Below are 18,343 nucleotides of genomic sequence, written 5' to 3' on the forward strand. Positions count from 1 at the left end.
GAATCGGGAGATCAGTGAAGATTCACACCTCTATTGCTGATCTCCTTAATCTTGAGCATTTGTTAAACTGTCCTGGCCTTTTTTCTTCACTCCGAAACGCATAGAAACACACTAACATGAGGGAGAGGCAGAGGGATTAATGGGCTAACCACGAACCGTCTCCGGTTTGCGTGTCATTTGCTTGCCAAACAGTGGGATTACAACTTCTGTGTCCATCACGTGATGCCACTGGGCCTAAAAATAATTTTTTCCCATAGACTTAGAGGGCAAAAGAGACGTCTGTAAATCAGTGCATACCTTTTTTGAGCTTCACAACCCCCAGCAAAATGACTCGGATGAATCAGAATTGTATCCATTCAGTCCGATAACATTTGGAAAGTCTAGGAGAGCCACTCGATTAAATCATTTAATCCCCATTTTAAGTTAGCTGTAGTGCTAAACCGCAAGTAGCCGGCTCCGCCGATGTCGTCTCTACTTTTTTGGCTTCACGCGTCACTTAGCAACAAGGAAAGAACGGGACTCCTCCTCGAACGCTGTATCCAGTTCTTATTATACATCCATGGTCATTCCCCAACTCTCTCTCTCCCCTCATGTTGTGTCATTTCTCTACTATTTCAGCCTAACAAAACTTTAAAATGCCCCCAAAGATACTTTAAAACAAACTGTAGCATTAAGTACATTTACTGATGTATCTTTATCCACCCTCGTCTGATGCGACAAAAATTGAATGCACGGTCAAGTAAGGAAGATTCAGCAAGGGCAAAACCATAAATCAAACTTACTTTATCTTACTTTATCAGAGAACATTTTCTTATTTTCACTATGATAACAGCCAGATTACAGACTGTAATCATAAAAGTTAGGACAAATGACCGCAATGCTCTTGCTTTGAGTGCTAAATAGTTCTTCTATTGCATTTCTTTTAACAGGATGTGTCTGTGTTTTAACAGGGCAGTTCCATTCTTCACATTTGCTCTAAAGTCACAGCCTAGGTGCCCCCACAAATTACTCTCTGTTTGGCCTAAATGAGCCGTCTGGCCAGTCGAAGTCCCCCCAAAGTGCCCTTTCATTAACCCTAACCCATTATTCATAACTTCATCATCCTTCAGGTCAAATACGATTTGCTTTGAATACAATTTTGAGTGTGTGCATGCGAGCGGTGATTTTTTCCCATAAATCATCACAAACAGTCATTAATCATAACGTTAACATCCTTCAGGTCAAAGACGATTTGCTTTGAATAATCCACCTCAGAGAGACTTTTGAGGAATGCCTTTTCTATGACTTTTTACCAGCGGTGGGGTTAAGCTGTGAAAACAGTGTGGGAACGATTCAGTCACTTTATTGTTCCTGGTCTAGAATACAGCAAGCAAGAATAGGACAGTATAATGTCCATTACAAAATCATACTTGAAATCGAATGTGCAGAGGCTTGTTTTTAGATACTGACTATATCTGTCACATGTTAATAAAGCTCTACGGATTTACCTCATCCCAAGTGTAAAGCCTTTTCAATATGTCTGTTGCACGAAACTGCTTACTGTTTCATATTGACGCTACATCAACCCCTTTTTGATATCCTGATAAATTCATCTCTGCTTCGAGCACGGCACAATCTTTTATAAGCCCTGTGAGTTTGCTGACCTCCTCCTGAGTTTTACTGTCTGATGGGGATGTTATTCTTCAAAGTGCTTAGAATGGACTACTTCCTAAATCTGGGGTGGGACAGAGCGTTGTGTTTTACAATTCAGGGTTTCTCTACAAATCACTGTGTGTCCATTACAGGAAATAAAAAGTGAGGGAAGGAGAAAGACGGCAAGAAGAAGAGGACATGCCTTTATTTATCCTGCAAAGGGGAAATTCACATTTTTCACTCAGTTGCAGTTACACACATTACACAGGCCCGAAATACACACACATGCACAAACAGGACCTATACATGCACTAATAGAGAGATGTCAGAGTGAGGGGGCTGCACATGGATGAGCGTGCTGAGCAGTTGGGGGTTTGGTGCCTTGCTCAAAGGCACCTTGGCAGTGCCCAGGAGGTGAACTGGCACCTCTCCAGCTACCAGTCCACCTTCCATACTTTGGTCCCTATGGACTGAGCTACTACCACCCCCAAGAGGAGATTAAATAGAAGAAAAAAAACTAGCTTGCTCATAATAAACATAGCCTGCACTTGCATTCAATGATATGGTAGGCAATAAATCATTTTACTTGTCTTACTTCATCATTTAAAACTGAAAACGGCAAAGTAGTGCTTAAACACTACAAAAAATGTAATAAATGTCAAAAACCTATCGGAGCAATGGCCGAAAGATGTAACCTGAAGCCATACAGCAGCTCCTACTCTTTTCACAGTAGAACATTTACCAAACTTATAAACAAGCTACTACATAAAGTCATTTCACTGGTTTTGGCTTTAAGGCTGGCTCATTCTACTATTATCAACCCTGTTTCTAGCAGCAGGCAGCCATTTTCAGAAAGTTCTGATTGAGACCAAAACGGACATAAAAAGAAATTGAATTTTGGATTTACATCAATCAGGTTGCCAGAGACACAACTCGAAACAAATACTAATATTGCTCTGTGTCTGCTAGGTGTGTAAATATGCAAGAGTTTTCTAACGCCACTGACGGATAGCGGACTTCAATAACTCCATTATTCACAAACGGTAACACCAAACGCTGCGTGTCACAGTGCCACGTGTGCATCACTTCATAGTGTCCTCTGGAAGAAGTTTTCAAGCCGTGTGTGTGTGTGTGTGTGTGTGTGTGTGTGTGTGTGTGTGTGTGAGCGCCTCACGTGGTGAGGATTACTGTGGATAACGTCCATAGCCAAGAGCCTCTTCCGTCGAGTGCAACTGCTGCCTCAGTGTGTATAGTACCACACACATAAACACACTGTAGATACACACACAAAAAGGAGACCAAGGCATACTTAGTGCCTGTGGAATTCTTTATCGATGTCCTTATCCTTGCTGTCAGGATGAAGATATGATTTTTGAACTTTAAAGATTTTTGACAGCAGTCTCTAAATGTGTGTGTGTGTGTGTGTGTGTGTGTGGGGGGGGGGGGCATTCACATGAAACACCACAATGACAGTCAAGGCCCTTGTTGGTTTGTTTATCAAAACAAAGACTTGTCACTCTGTGAGGTGGGGGGAGATTAGATAATCCTTCACAGTTACAGCCAAGGCAAGTAAATAATGGGAACACAGAGAGAGGAAAAACAGGAGAGAAAGAAAACAGATTTTGAGAGTTTGGTGTGTGTGTGTGTGTGTGTGTGTGTGTGTGTGTGCGCGCTGAAGAGATTTGACTAGCATAGTCTCCACCCCCCATCTCTATACCCTGAATATTTGTGAAGCATCTCAGTTAATAGCTTTCCTCCTCCTCCATCTTCTGCTTCAATTGGATGGCTAATTATGTAAAGTGCGGAGCCCAATGGAAAACACACACACACAAACACACACAGACTGACAAGTAGCAGCTTAATTACCATCTGAAATGACATCCTCATCACTGCCGATACAGTATCTCTCTTTAGAAATACTTTACTGAGCAGTACATACTGTGTGTGTGTGTGTGTGTTTTCACAGATCGTGTTGTGCAGGCATACAAGTCTAAACTCTCTCTCACACACACAGCGTTTGCATGGTGTGCTATCACCTGCAGTATATTGCAGAGGCTAAAATGTTAATAGCTTCGCATCCTCTATGAATGACTATAAGCACAGCAGCAGTCTTTACTTATGCAGAGCCTGCTGATGTTTAATTCTCTACAAATGTGAAGTGATGTTTGGCTCAGCGGTTTGCTTTCACTTGTTTACAGTCCTGACACGTTATTAAGCTTTACATGATAGCATAACTTGCTTTAAGTTACTGTGGTACCTGAGTTAGACAATTAAACAGCTGGAAACTTGAAAGACTGAAGCTAGCATTACATACAACCTCGGTCTAAAGCCCTATTCGTACGGGATTAGTATTACCTGGTGACCTCTAGTCATTTGTCCATTTGATCTTAATACCGTGTGAATCGGCCATGTCTGTAATTTGTCAAGTAAAAGTTCCCCTGCAAATTATTCACCATATTTTGCCGAACACTGAGGTCCTGTGTTATTAGTCCCATGCAAATGCATGTCTGTGATTTGGTTGGGTTGTATATAATTTTTTCAAGGTTTTTGTATGCAGGCCTTTTTATCCCTCTTTCGCGAATACAGATATGGGATGGTGCGGGGCTGCGGACGCCGCCTCTCATGGCCAACCTAGTCTGCACCGCTGCCCGACTTGAGACCGCCGTCCCTGAGTCGACGCGCTCCCCGCGGCTTCATCCGAGAGCTGACGGTAATGCTGTGTGGGTGCTGCCGCAGCGGGGATAGGGTAGGCGCCTCTGGTAACCGCTACTGGGCCTGGCCTAAAAAGATACGGAACCTTGACTCAAGTGCGGTGCGGCGGCCTCGCCCTGGCCGTCCTCCGGGTACCGATAGCCGGTAGATACAGTAAGCCGGTACAGATATGTCAGTAAAGTCGAGTAAAATCACAGGCTTTGCTTATCCCGTGCGAATAAGCCACACGATACTCAGATGTGTGGGGGTAATTTCTAAATCACACAAGGTCCCGGGAATAGGGCTTTGGGTGCATAGTTTTACCCATCAATCCTACTGGAATGAAAAGATTACCAATGGTGATTGGTGAGATGTGGGAATGCTACGAAAGAAGCCTGATGTGGCAAGAAACACAAGCGGTCAAACGATCATACTGGTTGTAAACAAACCTCCAGGTTAGTCAGACTTACAGCAGCGAGATTATTACCAACATTTTGACTGAGCTCGCGTTCAGATTTACCTCCAAATAAATTGGGTTAGATCATCAAGCAACCTGTTGTCTACTTGTTTAAAACCTGTCTGAGCTTTTTTTTTTGCCTCATCGGACTTTTTTGTAGCGATGCTGTTGTGTTTCCAGACCTCAGCAATCACTCATAACGGATATGAGTTATCACCAAAACTACTAAAATAAGATCCAAGTTGTAATAAAACAGAATTTTCCTTTAAACCTGCACACTTTGGAGCAACACAACACAATGGTAAACACAACACTGACATCTCATCACTTTTTTGACCAGTAAGGAATAGTGTGAGGCAGATGACTTGGACAGCTTGTCAGTTATCTCGGGAATTTGAATTTTAAGAGATTTCCCGTTTCTTTCTTCTTGAACCTTCCTTCTGTGGTTCCAAATGGACGATGTCGACTTCCTTAAAATAACCTCAGCCTTTTCTCTGTTTTTGCTTCTGCCGCTCAAAGCAGAGAGATTCATGCAGTGGGAATAAAATACACTAAACCACAGTCAACCAAATACTTCCCTTTCCTCACTTGGACAATAAAAAGCTATTTGACAACAACACAGCCAATCCCAGTAGAGATGAATCGATGACATTCAGACATGATGGGGGACTACTTTGTCCCAAAAAGGATGCTGCACACAAAAACTGACCTTTTGAACTGAATGTTATTATGTTGTTTACTTGCTTAAGCACAGTGTTGACTGTGGAGCTGTCGAACATATTGACTAACTGGTTCAGAAGGTGTTTATGGAGCCTCTTAAGACAGGTTGGGGGGGATTTTATCAACAATGCATAGCTTAAAAACAGCTGAAGAAAGGAAATCAATCCCAGAGCAGATTTGCATATTGTGCATGCATGATCTTGGGCAGTGAGATGGGTTGGGCCACCACTTTGGTCCAGACTGATATCTCAACAACTATTGGATAGATTGCCTTGAAAGCTTGTACATATGTTTGTGATCCCCAGAGGATACATTCTACTGACTTTAGAGATCCCCTGACTTTTCCTCTAGCGTCACCATAAGGTTGACGTTTGTTGTTTTTAGTAAATATTTTGACAATTGGATGGATTATTGCATTCCTCTGTCCATTATTCAACCCCCCCCCCCCTCCCAAGCTGTGATTGGATAGCTGATGTTCTTTACGGCTCTGTCTCGAAAAGAAAACACTCCCTTTTAAATGTACTTGAGAGCCAGTGAGCATTTTTCTTTGTATAAATGACACACGCTACAAACAGTTTTATCCAGGGTGCTGTGCCACATCTGCTTAAACTCCACACTGGACATCACATTCAGTTTTATAGGGTTCTTTCCATGCCTGTCCTTTTTTGTGAGCCTGGGACCTGATTTGGCTCCCAAATCGATGCATGCCTCTGTCAGTTAGGGGATCCATCTATGGACTGGCTGGCGTGAAATGCATGTGTGGATGTGTGACCGTGTCTTTTTATGCGAGTGCTCTTGAGAGCGAAGGAGACACAAAGAGAGGGAGAGAGTGCAATTTAAAATTGAGTAAAACAATGGTGAGCCAAGGTTTCATTATCCTCAAGGCTACTGTATCCACACAGTCGGCAGCTTGTTCATAGAATGGATTTTACAACAGCCCTAAAAGCAACACAGACAAATGTGTACATTTTTTTTTTTTACAGCAGTGCACTGCTCGGCGAGACAAATGCTTCAGTGATCTCACGTTGCTTATATATGAATTTTGCAACATAACGCATGGATTTTAACATTTAAGTGAAGCAATCCAATAATGCATTACTGTTTGCCTGGGTAAGCATTTTTCTATACAAATCAACCTGTAAATGACACTTCATTCAGTGGACCCCAGGGTAAAAAGGGGAGAAAAAAAAAGTGACCTGCAACATTGCATCGGTTACAGGTACAACCCCTCCCTCGTGAGATGCAACAAAACCTCTCACCTACAGCCTCAGCATTTCCCTAGACGCAGCCAAATGGTGGTGCATTTCTAAGGGCCACAGGGCTATTTTTTTTTTTCCTTTTTAAAAGCTGAGGTGTCAAAACAGGTATGTCATGGTTGGATACTCTTTTTAATCTGTGTCTCTCTCCCCAAGAGGCTTCCAGTCTGCTGACAGCCTTCCTCTTTCTTCGCTGCACTCACTCACGCTTTCTCCTCCATTTTGTACCCATAAGAAGGGAACAGCATAGTCCCTACTGCTTTTTAAACCACCGTGATCTATTTGTTCTCATTGACTTTTTAATTACAAGACCGGTTGTGTTGTTCAGGGTGTGAGCATGTGCAAGGACAATGTTTTTGTATTACAGTAGGGCTGTATATGTTCCACTTCTAATTTACATTTCCAAAAAAAACTAAAAAAAAACGATTTCTCGATTAAAGTAACCAACGTAAAAGTAACCAAATGATTTAATTTTCTGCACACTGAGGTGTGTGTGTGTGTGTGTGTGTGTGTGTGTGTGTGTGTGTGTGTGTGTGTGTGTCAGCCTGAGCTCCGAGACACTCGCCTGTCACTCGGTGGATGATGAATACAGCTGCAACCGGGCATGTGGGACATGTATGTGTGCGTTCCCCATTGATAAAATATAAGGGACATGCATGCATCCAGCTTTTAAATTAGGTTCTCTTTTCTCTTCACCGAGCGTGAGTGTATTTGCTTTCATACACACTCTCTTTCATCTTATCGGAAGCTTCGGTAGCAAAAACCAATCTGTCAGAAGAAGGTGAAGCATATGCAATATAATGTCCCACTTTGTGCTGGTATGAAAGTATTTTTTTTTTTTTTAGCACAGACACACAAATGGACACAGCCTCACCTTTTGCTCATTACTGTTGTTGATACCATACTTTAAAGCTTACTGTATGTAAAATAACGGGACTCTCTCTTTTTGTCACAGAGTCATCGATCCTGTCGTACGACGGCAGCATGTTCATGAAAGTGGTGATACCAAACGTCATGCACACAGAGGCCGAGGACGTGTCCCTCCGCTTCATGTCCCAGCGGGCGTTTGGCCTGCTCATGGCCGCCACGTCCAGCGAGTCAGCGGATACGCTGAGGCTCGAGCTAGACAGCGGGAGAGTCAAACTGACGGTCAACCTAGGTATCGTATAAACCGTCCTCGCTGGCTCATCTCCCCTCCAGTTCAAGAAGAAGCCTCACTGTCTTTGTGTTTTCTTTTGTTTTAATTTTCTTTCTGGTCCAGACATGATATCAGACCTAACACACACTAAGCCAGTTTTTGTAGTTTGTCTTTGTAGTTGCATGTATTGTTTTTGACTTGCCTGGACTGTACATTTTTCTGCCTTGATGCTTAGATGTCTTTTGTAGACTTTTATATCCATCAATCTAACACGTAACAAAGTTATCCATGCTCTGCAGCACATCTTTTGAACGGATCATAGATCATTTTAGTCATGCTCATTACTGTGTACAAATAGATTTTCTTTTTCCAAATGCGCAGCATTTTACTTCTTGAATTACTCTTAATAGATGGCACTGTTCTTCTCACACATGCATTGATTTGTATAGCAACATTTGAGATAATATTCCGCCATCTAGTCAGAACTGCAGGTATACAGTAAGTGTCTGTACATTTAAGTGCTGCACTGATGCATTCCTATCACATGGGTCTGTTCTTGTGGTCTTTTTTTATTTTTATTTATTTTTTGCTCATGATAGCAGCTTCATGTTTCTCTCCGCCCATTAGTAACCCTTGGTCTAGCTGGCATCTCCCATGCCTTGTTCAAAGATGGCACTCACCCCCTTCAAAGGCCCCGAGCCTGCGGCCCGTCTGGCAAACAGCCCGATGCCACAGCACCCAGCGCGCCTGCAGATGGTGGCACAAGTGGTACATTTAAGTAGAGTGCTGGCCTTTATACCAGTGAGCCTAGAATATATACTCTCCACATAAAGCATATCTTCCCACAAAATATCTAAATGTAACTCATGTAGGCATTCTGCTACCACAGCTGCCAAAAACCTGGAACACCTGTAGTCCATATTTCATGTTTTTAATGTGCAATGTGGTCTTTTGGACCTTTGAGATCTAAATGAATTTAAGATTCTAACAAAATCCATGTAATGCACATTAATGTTATAGTTCATAATTACTTGTAACTTACACAGGACCCTCTGATAGAAGGTCTCTTTAGGCCTCTGTACGGTGTTGGTGCTGCGTGGCTCGAGGCTGTTTGTTCCCACTTTTCTGTTGCGGTTGACGGCACATGACCACCCTGGTCACATGGATTTCAACCTGCACCTGCCAAACACAGGTTCAACACTCTCCCATAGATGGAGAGATTTGTTAGACATGTTTTGATGACAATTCATACAAAATGGCTACATTTACACCCGTTAGTGTATTAAAGATAAATATTATATAAATATTTTGGCTCTAGTTGCTGGGTTACAAAATCGATGTGGCCATTAAATTCCAAGCGACCATTTTTCAAGTCAAAATGTAGCCAAACATGAACCAGTACAGTAATATTAGCCAGCATTGGTACAGTATTATTGGCTACAGCATTGATAGTAATTTAATAGAATTGGATTGGGATTAAATTGGATTTCCAGTCTCAGTATAGCGATATTGACCATCAGTAGCCAACCAGGCTAAAATGGCCGCCGGGGTCATGTGACCGTCCCCGGAAGGTGGCTTTTCTTGCTCTTGGTTGTCTGCAGCTGTAACCTTGAAGGATGCGATTTCATCTGTCACTTATTCTCCCCTCCCCATCTAGACTGTGTCAGGATAAACTGTAACTCCAGTAAGTCAACATTCTTCTTCTGCAGCCTTCTTCCTACAATCAATGTTTGATCATAGCTTGTGTGCTAGATGTAAGGGCATAAATGTGTGGATGCAGGGGGACTGATAAGAGGATTTTTCAGATAAGAGGAGGGTGAAAAAAAAAGAATAGCCAGAGATTAAAGTTATGCAAATCTGACTTCATGTACTCTATGTATTTTAAATGGCCCACTTTCCAAATTGATTCAGGCAACGAGTTCTTAATCTTTCCCTGTATGCCTATAGCTACTCACTGAACATTTACACTTTCAGACTTTATGGGCTATATTGTTTTCCCAAATACACTGTAATACAGTATATTGCTGTGTGTCTCACTTGCTTTGTTGTCTTTGCCCTCCTTATTTTAACACATACGGCAGTATATAGGCCTATAATGTGATATATAGATGGTGTTAGCAGACATGCTGTTACTCATGAAGGGGACTCTTATTTTTCATTATTTTCATAAGTGCTCATAGCCTTGTAGAGAGAGAGAGAGAGAGAGAGAGATATTAAGAGAGAGAAAGAACAAAGACTTAAAAGGTTCAGGTATGTATGTGTGTGTGAGTGAGAACAGACTGTAGACCTTTGTTCATACTGATTGCTTATTGGCATTAATTAGTGATCCAGTGCACACGTGCTGCAAATTCAAACTCTAAAGGTGATGCTTTTATTTTATTAATTTAAGAATTTTTTTTTAGATTGAATTAATTTGGTTTTGCATAGTGCCACTGTAAATGAATCTTTCAAATCTGTCATTTCAATTTATTTTCTTTACTAAATGTAACAGTTAATTAAGTTTAGTTAAGTTTGCCTTTTAATGCAGTCAGACACAATATAGTATACTAGCGATCACAGCATTACACAGTGGCCTGGATACAAGCCACAATGTGCCAAATATTAAATATTTTAAAAATTCAATATTTAGAATTTTTGATCCAAGTCACAACGAGGATACTTTCTTAAATTTGAGACTTTACACTAGTATTTGTCTACAGTGCTGGGTCCATTAGAGTTCAGACTTTTTCTCCAAGGAGACATTTTTCCCCCACACAGCACTGGGCAACAATGGACAACAGGAGTTTAGTCACCAAATTAAAATCCTAAATCTAGTCTACAAATGACTTTAAGTGACTACTGCTGAACACTGCTTCTTTGGATTTAAACCCTGTGTTCGGTTCAATATTATTCACCAGATTCAGGATTGTGAGTTGAGTGGGTCTGGATTGCCCTCTAGTGGTTAGTTACTAGAATAACTTACACAATCTCCACAGGCCTGTTGTCATGACAGCTACAGTGAAACTGCAGTACGAGTTGTGACCTTTTGTAAGTAAACTGTTAAAACAGACCATTTAAGTCAAAGCATAACACGGAAAGATCATTCAAAGTTTCTAAACTACAGAATATAAGCAAGAGAGAAAGAGACAGTTGTATTCAATTACACGTGAACTCTTAGTCACAGCTTTTGAGTCCTTGTATGAGTAACAGCAAATGTTTGCTTTTATTTTGCTGTCAGTTGTGATTTGTTGTATTGTTTTCCTCTGTTGTCAAATCAAAACCAAATTTTTGTTTGGAGAGTAAGACTACTATCTCCATATGATAAAGATTTTATTTTAAATCGGACTACAAATATTGTTTAAAAAAAACAAAAAAAAACTTTTCTTTTCCTGGTTGATTTTTCCAATCTGTTGCATTAGTTGTGAAAACAGAGATTTGGTTTGTGCTTGTGCTTCCCCCGTCCCTTGACTAACTAACCCTCCTCTTCAGGCAAGGGCCCTGAGGTTCTTTATGCCGGACAAAAGCTCAACGACTACGAGTGGCACTCAGTACGAGTGGTCCGCCGCGGTAAACACTTCAAACTCACTGTGGATGACGACATGGCTGAAGGTATTACTCTCGTGAACTCTTTCTTTGCTAATTTACAACATTCATGATGTGCATGATCATACAACTTTCCTCTTTTTCTCTCTCCTTTTTTTTTGGGGTGGAAGACGGTTCCAATCTCTTTGTCTGGGTTTATAATCTGTCACTGATGCCTTTGTAGGATTCAGCCAAGTTAGATTTCATAAGGGGTAATACAAATACTGGTGTATTTTTTTTTTCTGAAGAAAAAGATCCCATGAAAATCTAAATAAAATTGCTTGTGCCGTGACTCTTAAAGTTAATAATATAGTAATACTGACCTAATGTAACAATTCATTGGTCTGTGATTTCCCCATTTTTTTTGGTAGGGTTATTACATCAGCATGACACAAAGTGAAACTGGGCTGTTGCTGGGTTAAGGTTGCAGTGTCCTTCCTCCTCTTCCATCGCTTCATCCATCGGCTTCTTCTCCTTTCTCTTCCCTCCTCCATCTCAGGTCAGATGGCGGGCGATCACACCCGTCTAGAGTTCAAGAACGTGGAGACGGGCATCTTGACCGAGAGACGCTTTGTCTCGTCTGCGCCCTCCCCCTTTATTGGGCATCTTCAGGTATGAAGCAAAACATCACGACGCAGCAGATGCGTTCTTTCAACAAATGTTAATCACAGATTAGAGTTGCATTGACAGACCTATCTCCACCGGGCTGTGGAGTAAGGTCTGGCTACACCACACATACATTCTAGGATAGGAGAAAAAACGCTCTGGGTTGTTTGCATTTCTTTAAACCAATCACAATTGTGTTGGGCGGCGCTAAGCTCCGGACTCAGCGACGGTGGCTCTGCAAAATGGTCCCGGGAAGGAACTTGATTTCATGGAACATTTGCACCCTGATAAAAGAAAACGTTAACTGTTCATACAACGTAACAACAGTAACGTGAGCTATTTAAATTATCTGAATACATGGTTAGACGTAATTTGCTCTTACCAGTGCATCACTGTGCATTTACCGAAAGACGGAAGCAGGCCTGCCTTATTGCACGATCCACATTTTTTTCAAAACCTAACATTTTCAGCGTTGAGCTTGCTAGCTCGAAGGATGCTGTTGTTTTCTTTAGCAACTTTTAGCCAATATTAGTCATCATTTTGGCCAAAGGTGTCTTTGAGAAGTATTTATGACAATATTTCTTATTTTTCTTAAATGAGAGGTAGAGTACTGTATTTGCACGGAATATAAAATATGTTTATCTCCTTGGATTAGGTATGACTACTCAAAACACAATATTGGAGGCTTTGCGTACTGTGTTACCATGGCAAACTGGAGTCAATTAAATTAAATAAAAAAAAATTTAATTAAAGTTGGCTTTATGATTCATTTACAACGACACCGTCTCTCAACAACTCTCCCCACAGAGCCTCAAGTTCAACGGCATGCAGTACATCGACATGTGCAAGAACGGGGACATCGACTTCTGCGAGCTCAACGCACGCTTCGGCATACGCTTCATCATCGCCGACCCCATCACATTCAAGACCAAGGGCAGCTACCTGGGCTTAGCCACTCTGCAGGCCTATACCACAATGCACCTCTTCTTTCAGTTCAAAACCACATCGCCTGACGGTTTCATCATCTTTAACAGCGGGGACGGGAACGACTTTATTGCTGTGGAGCTGGTCAAAGGGTGAGTGCGACAGTGACGATGCCAGCATGTTGATGTTTTATTCTGTGGCTGTAGTTCAGAGATAATTATTACATGAAAAATAGCAGTGCTGATGTGGGTGTAGTTTGTTTCTTAAGGCATTATGATTTCAGCAGTTGAGTCTGACCCAACAATCAATCCCAAGTCTCTGTCGCACCTTTTGTAAGCTTGTAACAAACATTCTCGTGTTGCAGCGAAGATTTCTTTCTTTATCAGTTTAACTCCCATTAGTGTCAGAGCAACGCAAGGTGATTGTGAGAGATTTTCCAATTAATGTTAATCAGTCTGGGAAGATAAAAGGAGACGTACTGCAAACCGCACACACATTTACACTAACAAACCCTGATGTATTCATCTGCTGCGCTTGTCCTCTGCCAGGTTTATCCACTATGTGTTCGACCTGGGGAACGGGCCAAGTCTGCTGAAGGGGAACAGTGACAACCCACTGAACGATAACCAGTGGCATAACGTGGTCATCACGAGAGACGCTTCCAACACACACACGCTCAAGGTGGACACAAAGTCAGTCACCCAGAATGTCAACGGAGCCAAGAACCTCGACCTCAAAGGTACGACCCGGGTTGATTTATGGACTGTATAATCAAACCAAAACATCTTGATTTCCCACCATTCATTTTTCTGATAGTTTTGGTTTTTATTAGTTATTTAATGCTATAAAAACGGGATGAAACGTCATGATTGACAGCTGTGATTGACTTGCGATTGGTCGGACGGGTGTATCGGGCGGGACTTCGATACCGCCTGATCAGTGCTGCGCAGACTCTGGCTCCAAAATTACAAAATGGCAGCGCCTGTATCCAGGATATTTTGGCTTCACTTTCGTACAGTGGGAGGAAGTGGAGATGCGATGTCCATCTTTATATACAGTCTATGGTACCACATCGTTGCTTTCGGAGAAATTAAAATGATTGTCTTTATGATGAAGGTGTAAGAATGTCATGCAATGGCAACAGCATGCCCAGCATTATACCTACACATGACTCGAGCCAGACCCGAGTCATAAATCAGATTCCTTTTTTTTTTTGTGGCTACTGTATGTCACAAAAAAGTGTTACAGCAAGTCAACTTGATTTCCTGACAGAGCATATACTTTACATTAGTAGTACTTAAACATTTTGATTAAAAGTCCACATATGAATTTTCCACAAGAGATTTTAAGTATCCCTGCTTTAGACGGACAATAGGTAATAACTTGGATTATCACATACTATACAGATGTAAAGACTTTGTCCCACCACTGAATTCCAGTGACTGCTATGGTCCTAAGGGTTTGTTGATTTAACAGCATGTTAAAGGTGCACTATGAGTTCCTGCATGGTTTCAGTGCAATTTCATTTTTGTCTCAAATCGTAGGCATCTCTCCTTGATCCGCTAGCTGCCTGCCCCCTGGATCAGCCCAGTCTCATGGCAGTTCGTGAAATGGTTACGTTATTGAATCGTGAACAGGACACAATTATGTCGTTTTTTTTCCGTGTGGGGATTACAAATTTTAATTTAATGCATTTAAATGGGAAGCATGTTTCGTAATCACAGCACCACAACGGTAGGGAGTAGTATGAAAAGCAGAAAATCCACGTAGGGAGGTTGGTCGTGGTGGTGGATGGGTCAAACAATACAGGACTTTCACCCCAGAGACCGGGGCGCGCGTCCGGCGTGTTGAAGTTCCTTTCCGCGTTCTTCTTTTCCTAACCTCAACCGTCCCGTTGTTGTGGCGTTTCATGTCCCCGTTGTTGCGTGCCACAGAGGCCGCAGATCGTGTCCCTGCGCCCGGGGATCGCGTCCCCGTGTGGCGGTCCCGTTGTTGTCGCCGGCGTGTGGCATTGAATTTCCCCGTTGTTGCGTCCCCCAGAGCAGCCCAGTGTCATGGCAGTTCGTGAAATGGTAACTTTCGAAAATCGTGACCTGTTCACGAAATAAACGAGAAAATCGTGACCTGTTCACGAAATAAATCAAAATAACGTGACTGTTTCTGAACTGGCGTGAGACCGGATTGCCTGGATACACTGTGGAAAAGCCTGGTCTCGGGAGACAACACAGGAATCAGAGACAAACAAACACTAGAGGCACAGGATAGGCAGAAAAAATACAACAAACACACTCCAGCCAATCACCGACCAGATGGGAGGGGGTGGGGGTTAGTGACAGTTAGTCAGTTAGTCATGACAGTTACGGAAACATGGGGGGAGGGGCGAGCTTGCTCTGTTTTGTTTTGAATTTACTTGGAGCGTCAACAGAAGTAACGTCATGCAGGAACGTATAGTGCACCTTTAAGACACTGAAGATTCATTGTGCAAGTATAGTATAAATCTCAATCAGTAAATGTGTCAATAATAATAATAAAGACTCCATTTCATCCTATGACATTTTTTGCTTCTTTACATCACACAAAAGAGGTTATCATTGAACTGAGGTTTACTTAAAAAATAAAGAAATTGTTTTTATTTTGAAAGAAATTATCCAAAAGTAACCCTGATATTTATCAAACTCACTTAAATACTTGCGTATCTTTTCTCCCTTCAGGCGACCTGTTTGTTGGAGGTTTGGGACCCAACATGTACCAGAACCTCCCTAAGCTGGTGGTTTCTCGGGAGGGCTTCCAAGGCTGTTTGGCCTCAGTTGATCTTAACGGCCGCCTGCCAGATCTCATCAACGACGCCCTTTTCCGCAGCGGGCAGATTGAGCGTGGCTGTGAAGGTACAGATGGCCTGTTGCGTAAAAGAATCATGACCTGCCGTGTGAGATGTATTAGTCTAATTAGAAGGCTCTTCAGTAGCCCTTAAAGCCACTCGCTGACATTATTAATCCCACTTATTTTCTCCCTTCCTTCGCCAGGCATTTGTCACATCATAGGAAAATACTTAAAATTTGTCTTCACATCTTTTTTTTTCTTTTTCTCTAATAATGGCTTGTTAACTTTTTATGTTGCATCAATATATTTTAAGATAAATGGAAGTACGGAAACCTGAATAACAAATGAACAAACATCCTGTTTACCCAGATTATGAAAGAAAATTACAACTAAAACTTGAGAAAAAAAAAATATTTTAAATGTATTGCATAGTAAAATGGTGCTACTTGCAGTCAAACACTCACCGCCTGCCTTTTATTCTTCACCAGCACCTGAAATCTCCATCTTAATGCAAACTAGCTTTTTACTTTTACAGAATCCAAATTAGATGCTGCTGATGTGTTTGTACAGCAACACAATTATTAATTTGATGTCTCTTTTATTTTTTTATTATTTTAATCACAAGTCAATCTCATTTGGCTTCAGGCTTTTTAAATCTATCTTAGATATTCTAAATCATTACCTTTTTCCAATTTAAAATTCTATTGTGTCCAAATACATAATGTCCCTTGTGTATGGTGCGGGCCTCTGCATATCCTCTTACTCTAGAGGGCAGCAGAAGATTAAGATAAGTTTAAAGCAATGCACAGTGGTCTTTATGAGCAAAACAAGATTTGGCCATGTTTTTTAAAGCCAAAATCACACTTAAAAATATATATATTTTATAACAAGAAAAACCACCATGTAGGATCTTTCTCAGGAGCTGAACCCTAACTAACAAATCAACACACCCGCTCTCCCCTGTTGCACTCTGCCAAAGTGACAAACTTACTTGTACAAGTTTAACGAAAACTAACAATGCTGGTCCCTCACTAACCTTTACTCTTGTTTTTTTCGCTCTGCTCTGTTCTGTTCATTTTCTTTCTGCGCTAACAAAGTTGGTTTCACCAAAGCCGACCTGCAAGGTAGAGGGTTAAACTCAGCCTCTCTGAGTCCTGCTCGTCTGAAAGTCTGCTGTGTGCAATGCATCGTGGGTGTCACCATGGCAGTAATGTTCCCTTGGTGCCGCACAGGTGGCTCACTCTCTGAAAAGAAAAACAGAACACGAAGATAAAAAAAAGCAATAGAGAGACTTCTGGCAGACAAAACAACTGATTAAGCAACTAGAAAAATAAAAATGGATTATTGCGTGGTTACTGCATTTTCATGCTACAGCACTGCTGCAGTGTGAATGTAGCCATACTTATGTTTGATTCTAGCACATTTAACTGAATATAACAGTTATTGTATATAAATGGTCTTATAGCATGTTTTCTTCCCTTCTAACCACCAGGCTATGTATATCCATTATTGATAAAGTTGCAAAGAATTTGAGTACACAGTATAAAAAGAGAGTAAACAGATTCGGTAAGATAAGTGATGTAAATATATGGCAGTCACATAGTATATAAAAGCAGCGCTAAATTTGACAATTTGTCGGAGCACTGTGTCTACTATGCCAGTTGTGACACATTACAGGCCGGCATAGACCGCAGAAAGAGGCTGTCATCGCACATCTAAACATCAGCGCTCTTTCTGATGTCAGGCCCCTCTCACTGTCTCAATCTCTTTTTTTTCTTCCGAAAACCTATCACGTGTGCTACTTTCCCCAGCTGAGAGTGTTTTTCAGAGAGCGAGCGACCTCCTGCTGCAACGCTCAAACGCAGCAAAATCCTCCATCGCTCACGCTGACAAACGAGCAGCGACGTGCGCATGCAGACACGAGATTCCCGCTGATACGATACAGAAATCCATGTATGTGCACAGTGTCGAGGATGCCTGGTTGACTGCCATCACCGTACATTACACAGTAAATGCACTTTCAGCTGGCAAACTAGTTCTGTTCTCCACTTCAAATGTCTTTCTTCTCTTCACATTGTCTTGCACAAGACAATTGACACCGTTTACTTGCATTTGTCTGCCATTTATTTGGACTGTTTATTTAATTTGACTTTATTTACTTTTGTTTTCTTTACAATGTGGTTATCAGAGGGGTTTCTGTCAAGGTTCCCCCTTCCCCCGTGTCTGTCTGGACTCCGACGGGGGGATTGTTTATCTCGTTATCTATGCTGTGCGCTTGTCCTTAACTGCATTCCCTCTCAGTATAAGTATTCAAAGGTAAGAGCCATGTGTGGTGTCGAAGAATAGCAAACACACATCCAGTTTGACTTTGAATACCCTCCTCAACTCCTGTCCGACTGACGTGCATACACGACGATATGCACTACGTGTTCCCAAGTGCTCTTTGTCTTTCTTTCCTCGTCTGCTCTTCATGAACTCCGTCTGTCTATTGTGTCTAGTTTTCACCATGTATTCTCAAAGTGAAAGAGATGTTTGGAA

The 18,343-nt window shown here is 41.7% G+C and overlaps 1 protein-coding gene across 1 annotated transcript in view; it reads left to right on the top strand.

Annotated features, from left to right (window-relative positions):
- nrxn3b (neurexin 3b) overlaps nucleotides 1–18,343 on the top strand; it is a 319,873-nt gene that overhangs the window by 113,410 nt on the left and 188,120 nt on the right. Inside the window, exons 9-15 of the mRNA XM_078274783.1 lie at nucleotides 7,712–7,915; nucleotides 9,552–9,578; nucleotides 11,363–11,482; nucleotides 11,955–12,067; nucleotides 12,869–13,137; nucleotides 13,534–13,724; nucleotides 15,697–15,870. Coding sequence (XP_078130909.1) covers nucleotides 7,712–7,915; nucleotides 9,552–9,578; nucleotides 11,363–11,482; nucleotides 11,955–12,067; nucleotides 12,869–13,137; nucleotides 13,534–13,724; nucleotides 15,697–15,870 — 1,098 coding nt within the window. The remainder of the gene's footprint in view (nucleotides 1–7,711; nucleotides 7,916–9,551; nucleotides 9,579–11,362; nucleotides 11,483–11,954; nucleotides 12,068–12,868; nucleotides 13,138–13,533; nucleotides 13,725–15,696; nucleotides 15,871–18,343) is intronic.

The sequence above is a fragment of the Sander vitreus genome, chromosome 18 (assembly GCF_031162955.1).
Source record: "Sander vitreus isolate 19-12246 chromosome 18, sanVit1, whole genome shotgun sequence".
Lineage (NCBI taxonomy): Eukaryota > Metazoa > Chordata > Actinopteri > Perciformes > Percidae > Sander > Sander vitreus.